Here is a 20,082-nt window from a genome sequence, read left to right on the forward strand (position 1 = left end):
AAATTTAAACGGATTTTCATACAACTTTTATTGGTTATGTCAAACTCAAAATAAAATTTCTCAACTTGTTTACGTGCCTATATATACCATGCTTGTTATATGCTCAAAGCACCAACAAAATTTTAAAACACTTTGAGCATATTAGTTTCTATTAATTATAATCTGCAAAATGGCAACTACTAAATCTTTTCTAATTTTAATTTTTATGATATTAGCAACTACTAGTTCAACATTTGCTTCGTTGGAAGAAATGGTGACTGTTCTTAGTGTTGATGGAGGTGGAATTAAGGGAATCATTCCGGGTGTCATTCTTGAATTTCTTGAAGGAGAACTTCAGGTATCGTAAAAATATTTTGTAATGTATGTACGTAAGTGTGATACTACTATATATAGTCATTTCGGGTACCATTCTTTATCGTAAAAATATTTTTTTCGTGTATGTATGTAAGTGTGACATTACTATCCTTTTTTACGCTTGAATTGTATTTTTTCGATGCTTATTAGTGATAATGATTAGTAATAGTACTTCTATTATCGATAGGGTCATGACAAAGCTAATTATTATTATTCAAATAAATCATGGTTTTCTTATGTTACAACTTATTTACTAGTTTTGTAGTAATTATTTTTGAATAAATAATTAATAAGTGAGTTGTTAATTTCTGAATTATTCTATTTTGATTTATACGACTTACTTTTTTTTTCGAGTCAGGAAATGGACAATAATACAGATGCAAGACTAGCAGATTACTTTGATGTAATTGGAGGAACAAGTACAGGAGGTTTAGTGACTGCTATGATAACTACTCCAAATGAAAACAATCGACCCTTTGCTGCTGCCAATGAAATTGTACCTTTTTACTTCGAACATGGCCCTCATATTTTTAATTCTAGGTACATATACAAATTTATATTCCTCTGTTTTAATTTATTTGTCTAATTTTAACTTGACACGGAGTTTATGAGCGTGAAAAAAGATTTTTGAGTCTTCTGATAGTCAACATATAATATTTAATATTGTGGTCTTAAACATGTCTAGTTGAAAATTGAAATAAAAAAGTCTCTTTGTTCCAATTAATTATGTGGCACTTTTCGTTTTTCGAGAGTGAAACAATTTAAGTTTGACCTAGAATTTGCGCATGAAATTTGCAAATTTTTTGAAATGAAATTTATATACTTGTAAATTACGTAAAAAATACTACAAGTCACAATAATTGATAATTCAAAATGTTTAAAAAATCTATAAAAAATTTACGATCAAAGATAGACTTGTTTGAATCTGGAAATCTGAAAAGTGTCACATAAAATGGGACAGATGGAGTACATTGTTCTTAGATGGACTAAAAAAAATAGGTCAAACAACTTGAAAGAAAGAAGGAGAATATGTTTTGAGTAATGAATTATATTTAGGAAAAATGATATAAATACACAACTTAAGATATTATATTCTCTAAAATTTCCTACCATTAAAAAAATTACAAAAATCTCTTCTCAGATACATCTCTATATATCCCCTCTCAGATACATCCCTCCCATTAAGTAATGCATCATTTGCAATGTGTCGGACAACCAAGAAATATATCCGAGAGCAATGAAATATTCAGCATTTTTGTACGTAATTGAGTAAACTTCTGAGATAGAATATAATTATCCCCAAATATATGAGATTTTTGTTCTTTATACTTATATATTTAATTTGGTTACATTATATTATGCAGTGGTCAGCCAACTCCAGGCCCAACATATAATGGAACATATCTTTTGCAAGTTCTTCAAGAAAATTTTGGAGAAACTCGTTTGAATGAAACTTTGACAGAAGTTGTCATCTCAAGCTTTGACATCAAAACAAATAAGCCAGTAATATTCACCAAGTCAAGTGTAAGTCAAAATAATTATAGTGATTTGTACTTTTTGAAAACACGTGAATTTCTTATTTATTTTCTAGTACGTTTGGTAAATATGTATATGTAATCTAACAAAATTAAACATTTTGATGGTGAGATCGAACGTGTTTAGGAGTAGTTTTAACGGTGACAGTGATTCAGTGACGTAGCCACTAATTAGGTATGTCAAAATATTAAGAAGTAAAATCGTATAAAAGTCAAAAAGTGTCAATATGTAATATACATATCCAGCAAAGGAGCTAGTGTCAAACAATAATTAATGTGGCTGCGCCACAGTAGGGGAAGAGACAAATATAAACTTGAAAGTCACTTATTTATTTATTTTTACTTTCACTAACTTTTTTTTTTATTTTTAAAATGCAGTTAACAAACTCTCCACAATTGAATGCTAAGATGTATGACATAAGTTATTCGACAGCAGCAGCTCCAACATATTTTGCTCCACATTACTTTGTTACTAATACTAGTAGTGGAGATCAATATGAGTTCAATCTTGTTGATGGTGGTGTTGCTACTGTTGGTGATCCGGTACTAATACTACTTTTTTTCGATTCAATTTTTGATCGATCATGCATACATACATATATATATGTTTTTTCGAGATATATATATATATCTATTATGTGTGGATGCATGCAGGCGTTATTATCCGTCAGCATTGCAACGAAACATGCAGAAGACCAGGATCCAGCATTTGCTTCAATTAGGTCATTGAATTTCAAAAAAATGTTGTTGCTCTCATTAGGCACTGGCACTACTTCAGATTTTGATAAAACATATACAGCAGAAGAGGCAGCTAAATGGGGTCCTCTACAGTGGATGGTAGCTATACAGCCAATGACTGATGCAGCAAGTGCTTACATGACTGATTATTACCTTTCTACTGTTTTTCAAGCTCTTGATTCACAAAAAAATTACCTCAGGGTTCAAGTAAGTCCCCCCAACTTAATTATAAGTTATTATTATTATCGAGAACTTACATAAATAGGAGATTATTACTTACACTAGTCTCGCTTGCCACTCTCCCATCATGTATATATTTGGTATCCATACAGATAGTGTGATTTGCATGTATCTGGGATATATGAAAGGAAACTCTTAATAAGTGGTAAGATACGTAATATTTTATTAAAAGTATATACGATAGTGAAGTATTTCTCATAGGTTTCATCAGGATTTGTATCTAAGTATATTTTTCTTAATATATGAAAGGAAACTCTTAATAAGTGGTAAGATACGTAATATTTTATTAAAAGTATATACGATAGTGAAGTATGTCTAATGATGTAGTTTTTTCATTATTATTATTTTATAATATGCATGCCATATATATTTTCTTTGCTAACGATATGAGTATATTTAATTCCAGGAAAATGCATTAACAGGCACAACTACTGAAATGGATGATGCTTCTGTGGCTAACATGGAATTATTAGTACAAGTTGGTGAAAATTTATTGAAGAAACCAGTTTCCGATGACAATCCTGATGAAACCTATGAGAAAGTTTTAATTGGGTAAAACTCTTTAGACGCGTTCGATTCTATATCGGTGCTTGAAATAATTCTTTTTTTTTTGTCATTTTATTATATCTCGTCAGTCAATATTATTCATATTAGATTTCTTATAAATATATTTTATTGCTAATTAAAATAGTTTATTTCGTTGTAGGTTTGCAACAATGCTCTCTGATAGGAAGAAACTCCGAGCAAACAAAGCGTCTTATTAATTCAAGGGCTCGGGTTGTAGCTAGTAGTAACCTTACTATGCTATTTAACAAGCGCTTGCAATATTTATGATTGCGCGCATTTAAGTATTTCAACCTCAAAATAAAAGAGGAGTTTGAGGGATAAATTTCAATAGAAATGTCTCTCTATGTAATGTAATGTGTTTTTGGATTATGTGACCTTTTGGTTGAGTTTAATGTTTTGATAAATTATCGTGATTTTGTGTTATGACATTCGAATCTTCTTTTCTAAGCAAAAAGAAAAAATAAATATTTAAATTTATTTTAGAAAATTAAAAAAGAAGGTTGTTGACATCTAATTTTGACCCTCCACGATAGAAATTAATCATAATAATAATAATTAAGAAACTCTCTAGCCAAATCCGCTAAATTAACTCAACTCGGCTAACTTGTTAATTTCCTTTGTAATTGCTACGAATACAAATGTTTGGCTCTTTAAAATAATTTGTTAAGAACTGTATGTCTTTATTTCTGTATTGTTAAAGTATGGTATATGAGTCGTACATTTTCTTTAATCCACTGTTGGTTTGTTTGATAAAATACAATAGTATTACATGTTCTACAAAGAGTGTACGAAATTAATCTTCTAGTGTCTTGCGTTGTTCTGTTTCATTGGTGTGTTTCATCATATTTTTAGAACATAGTTTTCTCAAGTCTTAATGTAAGTGTATGAGCAGTTATCTATTTGTGCCTAAGAGTGTGTTTGTTTAATTTGATTGATAATTACATTTAAATCAGTTTTCCTTCAGTCATTTTTTCCCATGCATTTCACCCCTTGAGCTGAAGAGGCTCAATCTTATTCTTTTTTAGCCAAAACAGAAGTGCAGGGTTGGAAAATAGAAAATGCCAGTGTTCGGAGTGAAATTAAAGGTTGTATACACTCCGTATACAACAACATATGCGAAATATGCAGAATATACAGTTATATACATCAGCGATATACATTGTATACAATCAAGAAAATGGGTCAAAAGCCCTCCCAAAATTCCAGTTTTGTGTTGTATTATAATTGGGCCAAAGGCCCAATTATTTTTTTATATTATTTGCTAGTTTTATGGCAGGTGAAAATTGGGTTAAAAGCCCAAAGAAAGGTCAGCTTTCCATGTTAGTTTAGGATAGATACAAAAGGGAAAGAATTGGGTCAGATATAAATGGGCCAAAAGCCCAAGTTGAATTTAGGCCCACGTACCGGTCCGTGCGGACAGAAACTGGACTTGGGCCCAAGCCTTCTCTTCCTTATTATTTAATGGGATATTTGTACAGAATGACAAACTAATAATCTAAAATAAATGGGGTAGCTACTGTTTGATTTAATTGCACTCCGTAGCAAACGTTTGTCAGTCGCCTCTCTCCCTCCAGATTCTCGCTCGCCACTCTCATTCTCTCGCTCGCTCCCACTGTGCTTTCCTCTCTCGCTTTATACAACAAAATTGTATAAATTGTGTTTCTCTTTGTATAAAGCGAGATCAAATTGTATATACACATGCAAATACATATATATTCATCTTATACACTTATAATTATACAATACAAATATTTCCCTGCCCAGTTCTCTTTTGCCTTTCTCTCTTTCTCATTTTATACAAACATAGATTATACAAATATAATGTATAACTTATGTTTGTATAAAGCGAAAGAAAATTGTATATACACATGCAAATACATATATATTCGTCCTATACACTTATAATTATACAATACAAATATTTCCCTTCCCAGTTCTCTTTTGCCTTTCTCTCTTTCTCGTTTTATACAAACACAAATTATACAAATATAATGTTTGTATAAAGCGAAAGAGAGAGCAATTTTTGATATACAAATGTTTTTGTCAATGATTTATACAAACGAGAGGCTTACAACAATTTATACAAATGGCATGCCAGCGAAATTATACAAATCTAAAGAGGAGCCAACAAATAATACAATTGCTTCTTTTGTATATATGTATAGCGAAATAGGCATAGCTCTCAATTGTATATGTATAGCTTTTGCTATGGAGCGCAATTATGCAAACTTTGTTATAACATACAAATATGATTTTTTTGTTTGCTATATGTGAAAGTTGCTCTTATTTAATTGTCGGTACTTGCTTATTTGTTTTATTTGATTTCTTCCCAATTTGATTCCCCAAAGAAGTCATTTTGAGTTAATACTTATATTTTTCTAAAATTAAATAAGATTATCTATTTTCTACTTAACCCTTTTTAGAGTATTGGCAAGGTATTTACTTAAGTAATATCTCTCCAATATTTCCCCTTCCCTTAAAAAATAATTTTAAGTTTTAAAGTGTTTATTTTTGCAACTTAATTAAGCATGCTTTTCTTAAAGTAATTAGATAAATATTTTAATTGTCGGATAACCGTAAGTTAACGGATGTCTTAGGTGCTTTCAAACACTTTCTAAAACATTAATATGAACCCCGAACCCCTTTTAATATATTTCATTAGATTTTATGTTTTTAATCTTTTGAAAAAAAATAGTTTTCTTAGTTTTACTTTAAAAAATAAGTGGCGACTTTTAAAACGTTTTTTTTTTTTTAGATAATACAATCATTTTTAGTTTTTAATTTTTTTTTTACTATTAATTATATTCATTTCTCAAAGCATTGAATTTATTAGATTCAAAAGCGATATAGTAATTTATTTATCGTTAAAAAATGTGTCAAGTTAATACTTTACAAATAAAAATAGTTAGAGGATATATCGATTTAGAAGTGCCAAGTTAATACTATACAAATAACTATTATAAATATAAGAGATTCTTGATCTTAGATATCCTAGATGGATGAGAGAAAAAAAATCGTACTATTTATTTTTGATGCTAGTAATTTGATCCATCACATAAGGATATCAAGGTGAATTAACTACATAATATAAGTGAAGTTAAATACAAAAATAATATAACTTTTTTTTTATCATTTGCACAAAATATTAAGAAGGTATGTTGACAATTAATCAGACTTCCTCAATATGTTTGGCCATTTTCTAAAATCAACTTATGGTGAAAAGTCTTTTTTCAAAAAAGTATTTGTTGGTGAAAAATAATTTGTTTTTAATCAATAAATAAAAATGAATTTTTTTTCAGCAATTAATATTTGGTCAAACTTTTTGAAAGTATTTTTAAAGTGTATTTTTCTTTAAAGTGTTTCTTGGAAAAACTTATACTTTTTTAGCTTCGAAAACAACTTCAACTACTATGTACTACGAAAAAACACTTATTCCCTCCCAAAAATCTAGCCAAACACATCATTTTTAAAAATAAGCTTGGTCAACACTTTGACCATCTAAGACGCTAGTCAAATATCTTTTAAAAGTCAATTTGACAAACTTATATGATTAGAATTTGTTTGCACGAATTTATGATTTATGACTTATAGGTCAACAGTAATAAGTTAGAAATTCTATTTATAGCTTTTGACTTATTTTTTGTCTGTTTGACTTAAAAGTCATAATTAAGAATTCTAACTTATGACTTTTGATAATTTTTTGTCTTTATGACTTTAAAACAAACGTCTAATAATATTTTTATATTTTATTCGAACACTAGATCCTACTTCATCTTACAAAGGACTTAGGATATCACAAAAACATATATTGGTCTATGCCAAATCCTACTTCATCTTACAAAGGACTTAGGATATCACAAAAACATATCTTGGTCTATGCCAAGAAAATCACAAAAGCATTACACAGTTGGGAAGAAGTAGGAGTTCACGCTAAAAACAGAAACAACTGGAGAATTGTACCTACAGCTATATGATGGACAATATGGAAGGAGAGAAACCTTAGAGTCTTTGAGATTATGGAGAATACTATAGAACAAGTCAAAATGAATTGCATTTTGACTTTATGTTTTTGGTGTAACCAGATATACTCTAATGATATTGTCTCTATCATTGTTGTCTTATACTCATTATAAGGATATGATAGTAGATTTTGAGTTCTTTTGTAAATATGGCTTTAGTACAACCCATGTACTGTGTTACAGAAATAGAAACAGTTACCTATGTCAAAAAAAAGGATACCTATAATAGCTATATGATCATCTACATACTCAGAATTGCACCAATAGCAAAAAGTGATAATGCAATTCATTTTAATCCTGTGCAAATGACTACTAATGCTCTCAAAACATCTCATATTTTTCTCCTTCCATATGGTCCACCAAATCACTGCTGGGACAATTCTCCATCTGCTTTGGTCTGTATTGCTACTGCCTTCATTGTTCCAGCTTTCTATAGCTTGACTTGCCCTTTGTGGCATGGTCCAGTTTGCGCCCCTGAAATTGGTAAATAAGTGTCACGGTTGTCTAACCACCTTGCAATGAAGAAACATATGGTTGATTGTCTCTGCATGTTGCTCACAAAAAAAACATCTAGGACACATATGTATTCCCCTCTTCATTAGATTCTCCTATGTTAATACCGCATCTCTAACTACCAGCCAAGTAAAGTGTCACGCCCCGAGCCTACACCCTGGGCGTGGCCGGCACTCGAAGACCATTGCTGCCCCCAAGCGAACCCTTGGCCTGGCTTACTTAACTCAGCGGAAAATTTAACTCAACAGAATAACTCCATGCAATGAAAGGTCATAAAATAACCCAACTGATAAAATCTTGGCCATAAAGGCAACTCGAGTCTCAAAATAGAATACTTATATATACATAGATGAGAGACTCAATACTAACTGACTGATTGACTATCTATGAAGCCTCTATAACACTGAGATGGATGTTGGGACAAACCCAACAACATCCTTATAAAGCAAAACTAGGAACACAAAATAACAGAGTCCTCTGGAAGGCAAGGAGGCTCACCACTGACTCTGGAGTGCTCAGCTGGATCAACGACGTGTTGGATGTTGATCCTGGGTACCTGTATCTGCATTATCATAAGATGTAGGCCAACTGGCATCAGTACATTGAATGTACGAGTATGCGAGATGGAAATCTAAACCACAACTTAAGCTTAAAAGGAGTACAAGAGAACACTTACCTTAGCTCTGTTTGACTCATGAATGACTGAACTCAAAAGTAAAGCAATAAGACACATGCAATACATAAAGCTTGTAAAACATTATAAACATCTTAGTTCGTTAAGGATAAAGCAATAACAAACTTAACTTTACTTATATAAAAGTAATATAACTTTGGTGGGAGATTCTTTAACCGACAACCACAACTATGAGCCCTAGTGATGATATGATACAACGTTTTACCTCACGTTGCCCAAGGACCATCCTATACCTTGCCGTGATATAGGACCTTACTTAACTTAGTGGATCCACTAGCTTAACTTACGTGATCATCTAAAAAGAATGACCTGTCAAGTCCCATGTTGGCTACATGGTTCTTATGGAGGGTTGAGTTAATATGAACTCGCGTCCCTAATTTGGTGCTCAATACTACTCCCAAAAATACTTTGGCTTATAAGTGTTTTAAACACATCTTTCTTTAGTTTAAGATAATTGCTCAAAGCTTAGCCCAAAGGCTCTCTTGGAAAACATAGTTCCTTTCTTACTCATGTAAAAAAAACATTTATAAACTTCTTTGGGAATACTTAGTTCCCTTATAACTTTTGAGAAAATGAACTCAACTCTATACTCTTTACTTAACTTGAAACTTGAGCATTAAAACGAAGTTAAAACGTTCAATAAAGACTCTTGAAAAACATCTAAAGACTTGCTTTGACTTACTTCTTAACTTCTAAGCTTGACTCTAACTTCACTTGACTTTGATCCTAACTTTCCTCGAATTGGATTACAGATTTAAGGGTAATGATCTCATGTTTATGAATGAGTTCGGGATGTCTAGATGTACCTTATAGTGTTGAAAACAACTAGAAAACATAGGTACATTACCTTATAGCAAAGGATTACTAATGCTCTCAAAACATCTTATGTTTCTCTCCTTCCATAGGTCCACCAAATCACTGCTGGGACAATTCTCCATCTGCTTTGGTCTGTACTGCTACTGCCTTCATTGTTCCAGCTTTCTATAGCTTGACTTGCCCTTTGTGGCATGGTCCAGTTTGTGCCCCTGAAGTTGGTAAACAAGTGTGACAGTTGTCTAACCACCTTGCAATCAAGAAACAGATAGTTAATTGTCTCTGCCTGTTGCTCACAAAAAAAAAAACATCTAGGACACATATGTATTCCCCTCTTCATTAGATTCTCCTGTGTTAATACCGCCTCTCTAACTACCAGCCAAGTAAAGACTGTCACCTTATATGGAATTTTGACTTTCCAGATAGAATGCTAGGATTCCTCCCTTTATCAGCACTTTACTCTCAATTAAATCATCCACAATCTTTGATCTATCAATGTAGTTGCTCCTTCTATGAGAGTTGATCATTCTCTGGAAAAAATTTGTATTCTTATCGCCTTCTTTTAGCCATAAGCATCTTGACTTTTGTCTCCATGAGATCTCTTCAGCAATGGCGATCTGTTGAATCTCAAGTTTCAGGCTTAGTGACTTCACATTTTCCTCGGGGGTGTGAGTTCTTTGTTCAACAATTTGGTCCAACCTTCCTAGTTCCATCAGTGCTTTGTGTCGTTGAGATTCAATCTGGCCAAAGACTTCTCTGTTCCATTTGGTGATATCCTCTTTAGGTATCTCAGCTTCTGGACCAAAATAAATCAGGAGTGCCTGAAACATTGTAAGAATTCCACCAATCGCTCACCATGTCAAGGAATCCATCTGATTGTAACCAGATATTCTCGAATTTGAAATAAGAAGGTGAAGCTTCCCAATCCCCACTTTCCAGAACAATAGGCTTGTGATCAGAGAACACTCTAGTCAAGGGGTATTATTTAATGGCATTGAACATTTCACTCCATTCGGGTGATATAAGAAACCTGTGAATTCTTGAGGCTTGGAAATGAGCCTCCCCTCTTGACCAGGTGAATTGAGCTCCTTGAAGAGGCGGGTCAATCAATTCTAAGTCTTGAATGGTATTAGAAAAGCCTATCATGGCCCTAGATCTTCTAATACAGTTCAATTTTTCCTCTTCAAATCTGCATACATTAAAATCACCACCAATTACCCACAAGTCAGACCACAGACCCCTGATAGCTGCTAGTAAACAAATGATGTCTGCTCCCCATTTATTATTAATACTAGTTTTCGAACACGTGCGTTGCACGTGTATATCGTGCTAATTAGTATAAATACTTCTAATATAAATACTTTACGATGCGTAAAATACAAGCTCGAATCAATGAACGGTGATTATATTCAATTGATATTATCATCATTGCAAGACACATCATACAAAAAAATTGTTATCAAGTGATTTCAAACATAATACTATAACGACTTCAAATATACAATTCTTATAATATATCAATTATTCAACTTGTTAAGAGTACTTTTTTTTAATACGTCACAACACATAATTTAAATGTCGGCACTATAATTGCAAAATATTTAATGCCTTAAAGTTTCCGTCTTCTTTTTAAGGAATAGTAGCCTCCATTTTTTTTTACAGATGCATACATATTGAGAAGTTATCATCGAAGGAGAGTAGTGTTCTATAATAGTTGTAGAGAAATTCGATCAACATATATCTTCTTTAGGATGGTTAGTAGATCATTATCAAGTTCATAGTGTACACCTACAAAAAAAATAGTATTTATTTGTTATAAAAATAATCATTGTTTAAATATTTTATAGACATGAATATGTACTCTTCGTCTTCTTTGACTCATTCAAAATTATTAATTATGTCTTCTTTAAATTTTGAATTATGAAATACAACACAATCACTTGTGAGATATTAACAATATGGTAGAAAAAAGAAAACAATATAAACCAATAATTATATGGTGCAAAAAATAAATGCATAAAGAAAAGATAACTTTGAATATGTGTATATACATACTTATGAACTAACCAAAAAATAAATAAATTACATATAAGAAAATTTGAAATCATCAAATAAAAGTTCAATGAAATAGAAGTATTTTCAAAGTATAAATAAACAGACAATAAAAATATTACTTCCTCTAAATAAGTTCAGATTCCAGCATTTATATAATTAGACATCAAATCAAGACTTTATAAAATAAAAGTATTTTCATAAAAAAAAAAAGAAAGAGAGAGAACAATGTAATGACCCAGAAGGTTATTTTTGAAAATTTTGAATATTCGTATAACCATAGTTAATTTATTGACGGTTATTTATTAAACAACTAATTTTAGTTAATGCTTAATGGGTCAAGTTTATAATTTAATTAATACCATATACCACTTGACCCATATATCAAAATAAATTATTAGGGTTGAGAATTTTTGGGTCATAATTTAAGAAAAGAAAAGGGGTCAGAAACTAACCTAAGCAGACGTACATGAGAGGAAAGGAAAAGTCGACGGAAATATTTGGAGCAGCGTCCAACGACCGCCATTAGGTACGAAGCTTTCCTATCAAATATAATAAATTATAAATGTTAGAAGATTAGGGGGGATTCATTGATATCATTAATGCTAGATAGAGCAGAAAGAAATTGGATTGAACAATTTTTGCTGATTCAACGTGAGTTTTTTNTCAAGTTTATAATTTAATTAATACCATATACCACTTGACCCATATATCAAAATAAATTATTAGGGTTGAGAATTTTTGGGTCATAATTTAAGAAAAGAAAAGGGGTCAGAAACTAACCTAAGCAGACGTACATGAGAGGAAAGGAAAAGTCGACGGAAATATTTGGAGCAGCGTCCAACGACCGCCATTAGGTACGAAGCTTTCCTATCAAATATAATAAATTATAAATGTTAGAAGATTAGGGGGGATTCATTGATATCATTAATGCTAGATAGAGCAGAAAGAAATTGGATTGAACAATTTTTGCTGATTCAACGTGAGTTTTTTTTAAATAATTGTTATGAATTTTCTTAATGACCAATGATTAAGCAATGATTCCAATTTTAAGGCAATAGCAACTTTAAATCTTTAGAGAAATTATTGTTCTTGTGTTTGGCAGATGTTGATCAAGCTTACCAGTGGGTTGTCGTTGCCCAATTAGGATATTCATTAGATAATTGCATGCAACCAATCATTGGAGTATAATTAGGATTAACCATTGGCCACAACAAGTAAGAAAATTGATGGTAATTGGAAACCGAAGCACTGTGGGGTGAAATTTTGTTGTGTTGTCACTTCTCGGTTTCTCTGTTCTTTCCATGTGAAAGTTACAGATAGGGTATTAATTCTAATTGGGGATTTTTCTTAATATGATTATCAATATTAGACGTATTATATACCTATGAACACCATTAAATTATGATATTGAAGGAAATTAAGATTGAATCCTAGGCTGGAAGTTTAGGAAATTGATTGTAAACTTGGGCGAGTTTTTGGGTCTAGACTAGACACAATAGTAATATGAGTGTTGTTATTTTTAAATCTTATTGTGATTATATATTTGAAGAGATTGCTTTGAGTTGGAAGTTCAACGAAAGGGGAAGGCTTAAGTCCCGAAGTGATTGTTCTACTATTTGAGGCAAGTAGATTTCTAAACCCTTGTTAAGCAAATGGAATTCGTGTATTTCCTTGTGGTATATGTTTGGGAGTAATGTGATCAATTGTTTGTGTGATATGTTGAGAATTGTTTGAAAGACTTGTTGAATCATTGTTGAAGTTGTATCATGATTGTGTTGTTGTAAATTGTTCAATGTTATGAAAATGGTCATCTCCTCATTATTTGTGTGAACATGTCAATTGCATTGTTCTGAGACATGGTTGTGACAAGTGTTATGTGCATTGAGAAAGAATAAGAAATTAAAGATGATGTACCATTTCGAGGGACGTATTGCGCGCCGCGATGGATACTATAGTTCGAGGGATGTGTCGCGCGCCGCGACGGATACTATATTTCGAGGGACGTATCGCGCGCCGCGATGGTTACTATTATCGAGGGTCGTATCGCGGGCCGCGATGGATGCATGGACAGATATGTCCCCCATGGGTCCCGGACTGAGAGACAGCGGGTGTGTATCACTAGGTCAGACATGCATCACTATACTTGACATTGCATTCCATTGCATTGCACATATTTATCATTATTGAACTTGATATTGTGTTTTGCTGATCTTGTGAGTGTCTTTCTATGGAACTTTGATTGGTGAATATTGAGCTTGTTGTTGAGAATATGTAATTGTTAGAGTGTTGCTGTTGAGATATGTGCTATTTGAATTGTGAACTATTAGGTTGAGCTGGTTTTAAGCAGGTTGTAGTCGTGGAGATTGTAATTGATGAATATTGAGCTTGTTGTTGATGATATGTAATTGTTAGAGTGTTGTTGTTGAGATATCTGCTATGTGAATTGTGAACTGTTAGGTTGTGCTAATTTTATGCATGTTGTAGTTGTGGAGGTTCGGTTGGGGTGTAAGAAGTACTCGTATTCTATCCCCTTAGCTTGTGTTTAGAGGTTTACTTGCTGAGTACCGCGTGGTTTGGTACTCACCCCTTGCTACTACATTTTTTTTTTGTAGGTTACTAGCCTGGACCTTTGTGATATTTTCTCTTCTCCTTGTCTGAGGCTTCTTGTGGAGGTTTGAGAGGTAGCTGCTTGTCATTTCAACGGACCTTCTTTCTCCTTAATTATGATCTTGTTCTATTCTAGAAACAATGTCATTTGAGACTTGTGTTTTCCTTTTGAATCAGTTGTAATACTTTAGAGGCTTGTACACGTGACAACCAGATTTTGGGGGTATTTTTGAGTTTATTATAAAAATTTTCGCATTTTATTGTAATGGTTGAGTTTTAGGCTAACTTATCTTGGAGGGTTAAGACGAGTGTCATCACGTCCATTTTTGGATCGTGACAAACAATGAAAGTATATGTCTTCTTGGTTTATTAATGTGGTTGAAGAGTATATGAACGAATTTTGATGAGTGATGCAACTATTTAATATGTTATTATTTAATTATTAATTAAATATAATGGGAAAAGGCAAATTTGAAAAGAAATCAATTGTGATCTTTGAACTTTTGTTTATGAGGTGTTACCCATGTTACATGGACTTTTGGACTTCTTATTAAATAAAATAAAAATAATTAGTGAAAAAGGATAACTAAAAGTGGGAAAATCAGATTTTTTTTTATCTTAAAAAAATGGTAATAGAGATTTGATTTTACAAGGGCATTTTGGTATTTCAACTTTTCATTTGTGATGTTCCCACTTATAATAATAATATATTATTATATGATGATAAGAGATTTCAAGGTCTTATTTTTGTTGTTCAACCCCTGTACATTCCAAATGAGTGTTTTGACTCTCATCTAGAATGACCCTCGTCTTTCTTACCATTGCCCTCTTGAAGTCCCCAAGCCAACTTTTTCAGTTCAGTGTCTGCTTTGTTTTTTCCTTTCCTACAGTCCTTTATTTTCTTCTGTTCTTGAATCTGATTTTTTCTCTTTTCCTCCATTCTGAGAATGATATCGAGGATTTCATGTTCAAAACCTGATTCATTCATTCACCCCCAAAGCCTTGCAAGCTTTCATCATTGTCAATTTGGACCATTTCCACCACCACAGGGGTATCAACAGACTGCAAAAGTTCACCACCAACCATGCCATGGAAGAGGAAGGAAACAATTAAGAGATTGGGAAGAGATATCTGAGTCCAGCCCCTCATGACAAGAATCACAGAAGTGAGACGAATTGGTGCTGCAAGGAGTGGTGGGTCATCTGCCTCTAATTGTGAAAGTGCATCATCAGAGGTTCCAAATCCCTCAGTTTGGAAGCTTGAATTTCCAATTCCACTGGATTGAATGAGTCTGTTTCGTGTGAGGAAGAAGAAGGAGGCTTGGAGATGCATGGGTCAACTTTGGATGCAGTTGTTTTCCATTGTTGCGTCACTTTTGCATGCTGAGAGTTTTTGTTTCTGACTGGGTCTTTAGAATAGAAGCTGGTGTTTAAATCACTGAGAGTACTTCTTTTAATGGCCTTCCCCTTGTCACTTGATATACAAATAACACCAAGCAAAGTACCATCATCATCATAGAAAGGGTATTGATAGCAACAACTAGGAATCTATCCCCTTACTTATTCTTAACTGGAAACTGTCCAGTCCAACTCTCACCCCTTATCACTCTGTGTACTATGTTATTAGCAGCATCATGATCCCGATCACCGGTTAGGAGTTCAATGAGGTCACTTCCAAGAGCTTCTGCAGCTGAATAACCATACAGTTTTTCAGCAGTTCGATTCCTGTGCAACAACGGACATTCCTATAATGATAACTTTAATAAACACCAATTGAAGTCAAGCTAAGACCAAATAAAATGTTCTTACCTACACAATGTTACTTATAAAATGTAACATTATTGTTGAAAGCCTTCACACTGATATCTCAAATGAACTTTTCAGTCATAAGAAAAATAGCATTCTATTGTTCATGGCAAATGTCTCCTTCTGATAAACCCTTTTTGATTTCCAGCCTTCACTGAATAGTTTTAAGTGTTTGGTTCTGAATACAGAGTCACCTATGAAGCATTCATTTCAGAAATCATAATGGTCTTTTGCCTTCAACAATTCTCTAAGCAGCAAGCATAGTCTTTCCTTGTGGGATTAAGCGAGATATTGCAATCTATACCTTTTTTTTTTTGGGCAACATGTGCAGAGAGACCTCAAAGTTCTTTGTAGATCTCCTGTCCTCCAGCTTCTAATACCTTAATTTTGCTGTTGATGGATGTTATTTCTCTTGAACTTGTCAAAGAAACATATGTAAGGAAGTTTCTTGAATTTGATTTTGTTTAAAGTTGATACTCAAATGGAAGTTCGAGCCACATATGTGCTGCTCCAATGATGTTTATAGTTTCTTACATTGTAGAGTATATCCTTTTTTTTTTGTTTTCAGTGGCTCAACTTACAACAAAAATAAAGCACCTATCTTCAGTTCTTCACAAAAAAGTGAGTTTTCTGCTGAATTGTACCCAATTGAGCATCTTGTGCAGGAATACGCATATCACGAAAACTCCATTTATAGCACATTGTTGGTTATTGTCATATGGTAAAGCATGATTGTTCTTGAAATGCCAACTCAGAGGGAAAAAAAAGAATAGATGACACATTGACTGTAGTCAATGAATTGCAAACACTTGTCGTATAAGATGGTCCATTAATCATTTATCTATTATCTTGTCATAGAACTTTATTACTTTAGATTGTGAGCTGGTTATTTATAGGGATCTTTACATAAGTAGCTAGACGGATTCACTGTTTTACTTATTCTAGCTAATATTTTTTATACATTGTCGTCAATTATCATTTTTTTAAGGATAAGCACTCTCGTAAGGGTCTACAACAAATGAGAAAGGCTGCAGCAGTCTATTAAGAGATAACATTGCAACTAATGAAATACAAAACAGAGAGCTACTACATAAAGTTGTGACCCTTTGAAATCACTTGGTGAAGAACAACACAAGAAGAAATAGCTCCTAGGGCTTACTTCAAGTGGCGAAAGTTGTAGGATGTGTCACTTAGGTCATAGATTCGAGCCATGTGCCATGTGAACTAAGCTTCCTATTTAAGTGGAGAAAGATAGAGAAGTACTGGACTTGTTTTCCCTAGTTTTGAAGCCTGCAATTGTCTGTTAGGGTTGGCCCCTAGCAGATTACTCGGAAGACAGAGGGAGTATTAATTCCAGCATAATAATAATTTTTTCATCTTTTATTCATCACATAAACAATCCATGCATTATAATCCCAGCATAACCAGTATGTGAGCCCAAACAGCCCCTAATGGTGAATTCCGGGGACTGAGTGGGATTAAGTGTAGAGAGACCCCAAAGTTCTTTGTAGATCTCTTGTCGTCCAGCTTCTAATACCTTAATTTTGCTGTTGATAGATGTTATTTCTCTTGAACTTGTCAAAGAAACATATGTAAGGAAGTTGCTTGAATTTGATTTTGTTTAAAGTTGATACTCAGATGGAAGTTCAAACCACATATGTGCTGCTCCAATGATGTTTATAGTTTCTTACATTGTATATCATATAATTTTTAAGTGGCTCAGCTTACAACAAAAATAAAGCACCTATCTTCAGTTCTTCACAAAAAGGTGAGTTTTCTGCCGAATTGAGAGCATCTTTTGCAGGAATACGCATATCACGAAAACTCCATTTATAGCACATTGTTGGCCATTGCCATATGGTAAAACATGATTGTTCAATGAATTGCCAACACTTGTCGTATAAGACGGTCCATTAATCATTATCTATTATCTTGTCATAGAACTTTATTACTTTAGATTGTGAGCTGGTTATTTATAGGGATCTTTACATAATAGCTAGACGGATTCACCGTTTACTCTTTCTAGCTGGTATACATAGATTATACATGGTTATGCATGAATTGTTATATTATACATCTGCTGGCTAATATTTTTTTATACATTGTCGTCAATTATCATTTTTTTAAGGATAAGCACTCTCGTAAGGGTCTACAACAAATGGTTCAAAATAGGAAGAAGTTATTGAAGTATCTGCGAAGGACAGATTGGGACTCTTACTGCCTTGTTCTTTCTAAGCTTGGCCTCCGAGACAACCCAGATTACAAGTTATAGACCAGCACGTATGACATACTACTTGAATGCAGTTTTTCTTTGGCAGATTTCCAGAAGCTTTTTCCATACTAAAACTTTTCCTCTCGTTTTGGGGGGCAGATAACTGGTCTTTGAAAGGAGAGCCAAATGTAAGATACCATGTTTTTAATTTATTTTTTTCTTTTTATAACAACGGTGTCTAGAATAACTTGCACGCACCACGACGTGTATGTATCTCTGTGTACCGGGGGCTCATGACAATTTTACCTTGTGATAGTTTGAGGAGTGAAATTAGCAGTAATTGGTCTTCAAGAACCACAATATCTTTTCCTTGTTTGAATTGTAGTTGGATTTTAGCAACCTATGTTGCTCAGACTCTTCAAAAATGTCAATAGGTGTGTGTTGGATTCTCCAAAAGTAGTATATTTTTAGAGAATCCGACATGGGTGTGGCATCAAAAGTGAAGAGTCCGCACAACTTAGGTGGCAAATGGCAAGGTGTTGATTGATTATTCTTTGCTTCAATAATTTCCAGGGATGAATTGTTCCTAATAAGCTTCGCCTTTTTACTCTTCATAATATATTCTTGTGTTATTTCCTCTTGATTTTAATGGTTCGTCGAGAGGACATACGTTTGCTCCGTCAGGTAATTTTCCTATTTTTGTTTTGAATTAAGGTAACGATACGATAACACAACATGTCCGTGTGAATTCACTCTTTTTCTGCAGGAATGGTAATCACGCGGACCTTAAAATATACAGATAACAACATACTTGTCGAACTAATAGGCAGGCGTATTTAAGATTTGAAATTTATAAATTTCTTCAATAACTTCAAATTGATATATGATAATATGACTGAATTCATAGTCAAATATTTAATCATATATTTTGTATTACCAACAAGTTCCTTTTTAAAAATAAATAAATAAATTCATATAACTCTTGTCAGGTGCAAATTTGTTTATTAAATGCTAAAGAAGGATAGTTCTTAGCATAATTACATAAAAGGATATTTCACTGAGTTGTGGTGGAATGGTTGGGATTTCTTTAATTTTTTTTAGAGCGTTACTCCAAAAATAGGCTCTGTAATACACGACTCAAATATAGTTGGACTTCAATAGAAAATATTTCTATTGAAATTTATCCCTCTCCTCTTTATTTTTGTGATTAATAAACAACATATAAAACTTGAGGGCAAACCTAACCCTTATACTTTAATTTGGCATGTTATTTAATTATTAAGTAGTAGTAAAACCCAAGACCTTGTTAGCTTGAATTAGAGGAATTTGAATGCTTGGGCTTTCTTCCTTTTTGAGAGCAATTTTGCAAACCTACATATATACAAAGGAAATTATTAGTATATTATAATATTGTTCTCACTCGATAATAGGCATGTGTAGATTAACTTAACATTGAAGTGTGTTTTAATACAAAAACGTGATAGTTTAGATAGGTAAATTTATGGTGGATAAGAACAATTTTGAAACCAAATTTCAAACGGAGGCCAAAGTTGTTACATTCCAATAGTTGAGGGGTAAATTTGAATCAATTCACCAATAATAAATGCATATTTAAAATCAAATTAAAAGGGAAGGCAAAATTGTTCATTTTCCATAATTAGAGGAGTTTTCTCTTATTTTTAGTCGTTCATTAGTTTTTAAAAACATTTTTGGGCGAAATGAAAATGGTGAGGGCAGTTTTTTACTTAAGAGATGGACGGAGGGTATTTTTATACTAAATTCAATTAAATTTGGATTCGTGTAGAAAAGTGACACATTCAGAGGTAAACGCTCCCTAATAAAAGCGATTTTATACTCAAGGGGACTCGAACCCAAGACTTTTGATTAAGAATGAATGAATACTTATCATTCCACCACAACCTTGTTGGTA

The 20,082-nt window shown here is 32.9% G+C and overlaps 2 protein-coding genes across 3 annotated transcripts in view; one reads left to right on the plus strand and one right to left on the minus strand.

The window, feature by feature from the left end:
- Positions 1–20,082, minus strand: part of LOC125878257 (early nodulin-like protein 1) — a 404,259-nt gene that overhangs the window by 51,466 nt on the left and 332,711 nt on the right. The window contains exon 1 of one of the 2 annotated variants that reach the window (XM_049559462.1): positions 696–700. The exons of the other annotated variant lie outside the window; for it this stretch is intronic. The gene's annotated coding sequence lies outside the window, so the exon portion shown is untranslated. Of the gene's footprint in view, positions 1–695; positions 701–20,082 lie in introns of those variants that run through there. 2 annotated transcript variants of the gene reach the window in all.
- Positions 112–3,644, plus strand: LOC125878248 (patatin-08-like). Its single transcript, XM_049559456.1, has 7 exons — positions 112–337; positions 713–894; positions 1,719–1,878; positions 2,268–2,432; positions 2,544–2,834; positions 3,274–3,419; positions 3,574–3,644. The coding sequence occupies exons 1-7, from the start codon at positions 170–172 to the stop codon at positions 3,629–3,631; spliced, it is 1,170 nt and encodes a 389-aa protein (XP_049415413.1). The 5' UTR covers positions 112–169; the 3' UTR covers positions 3,632–3,644.

The sequence above is a fragment of the Solanum stenotomum genome, chromosome 10, assembly GCF_019186545.1.
Source record: "Solanum stenotomum isolate F172 chromosome 10, ASM1918654v1, whole genome shotgun sequence".
NCBI lineage: Eukaryota > Viridiplantae > Streptophyta > Magnoliopsida > Solanales > Solanaceae > Solanum > Solanum stenotomum.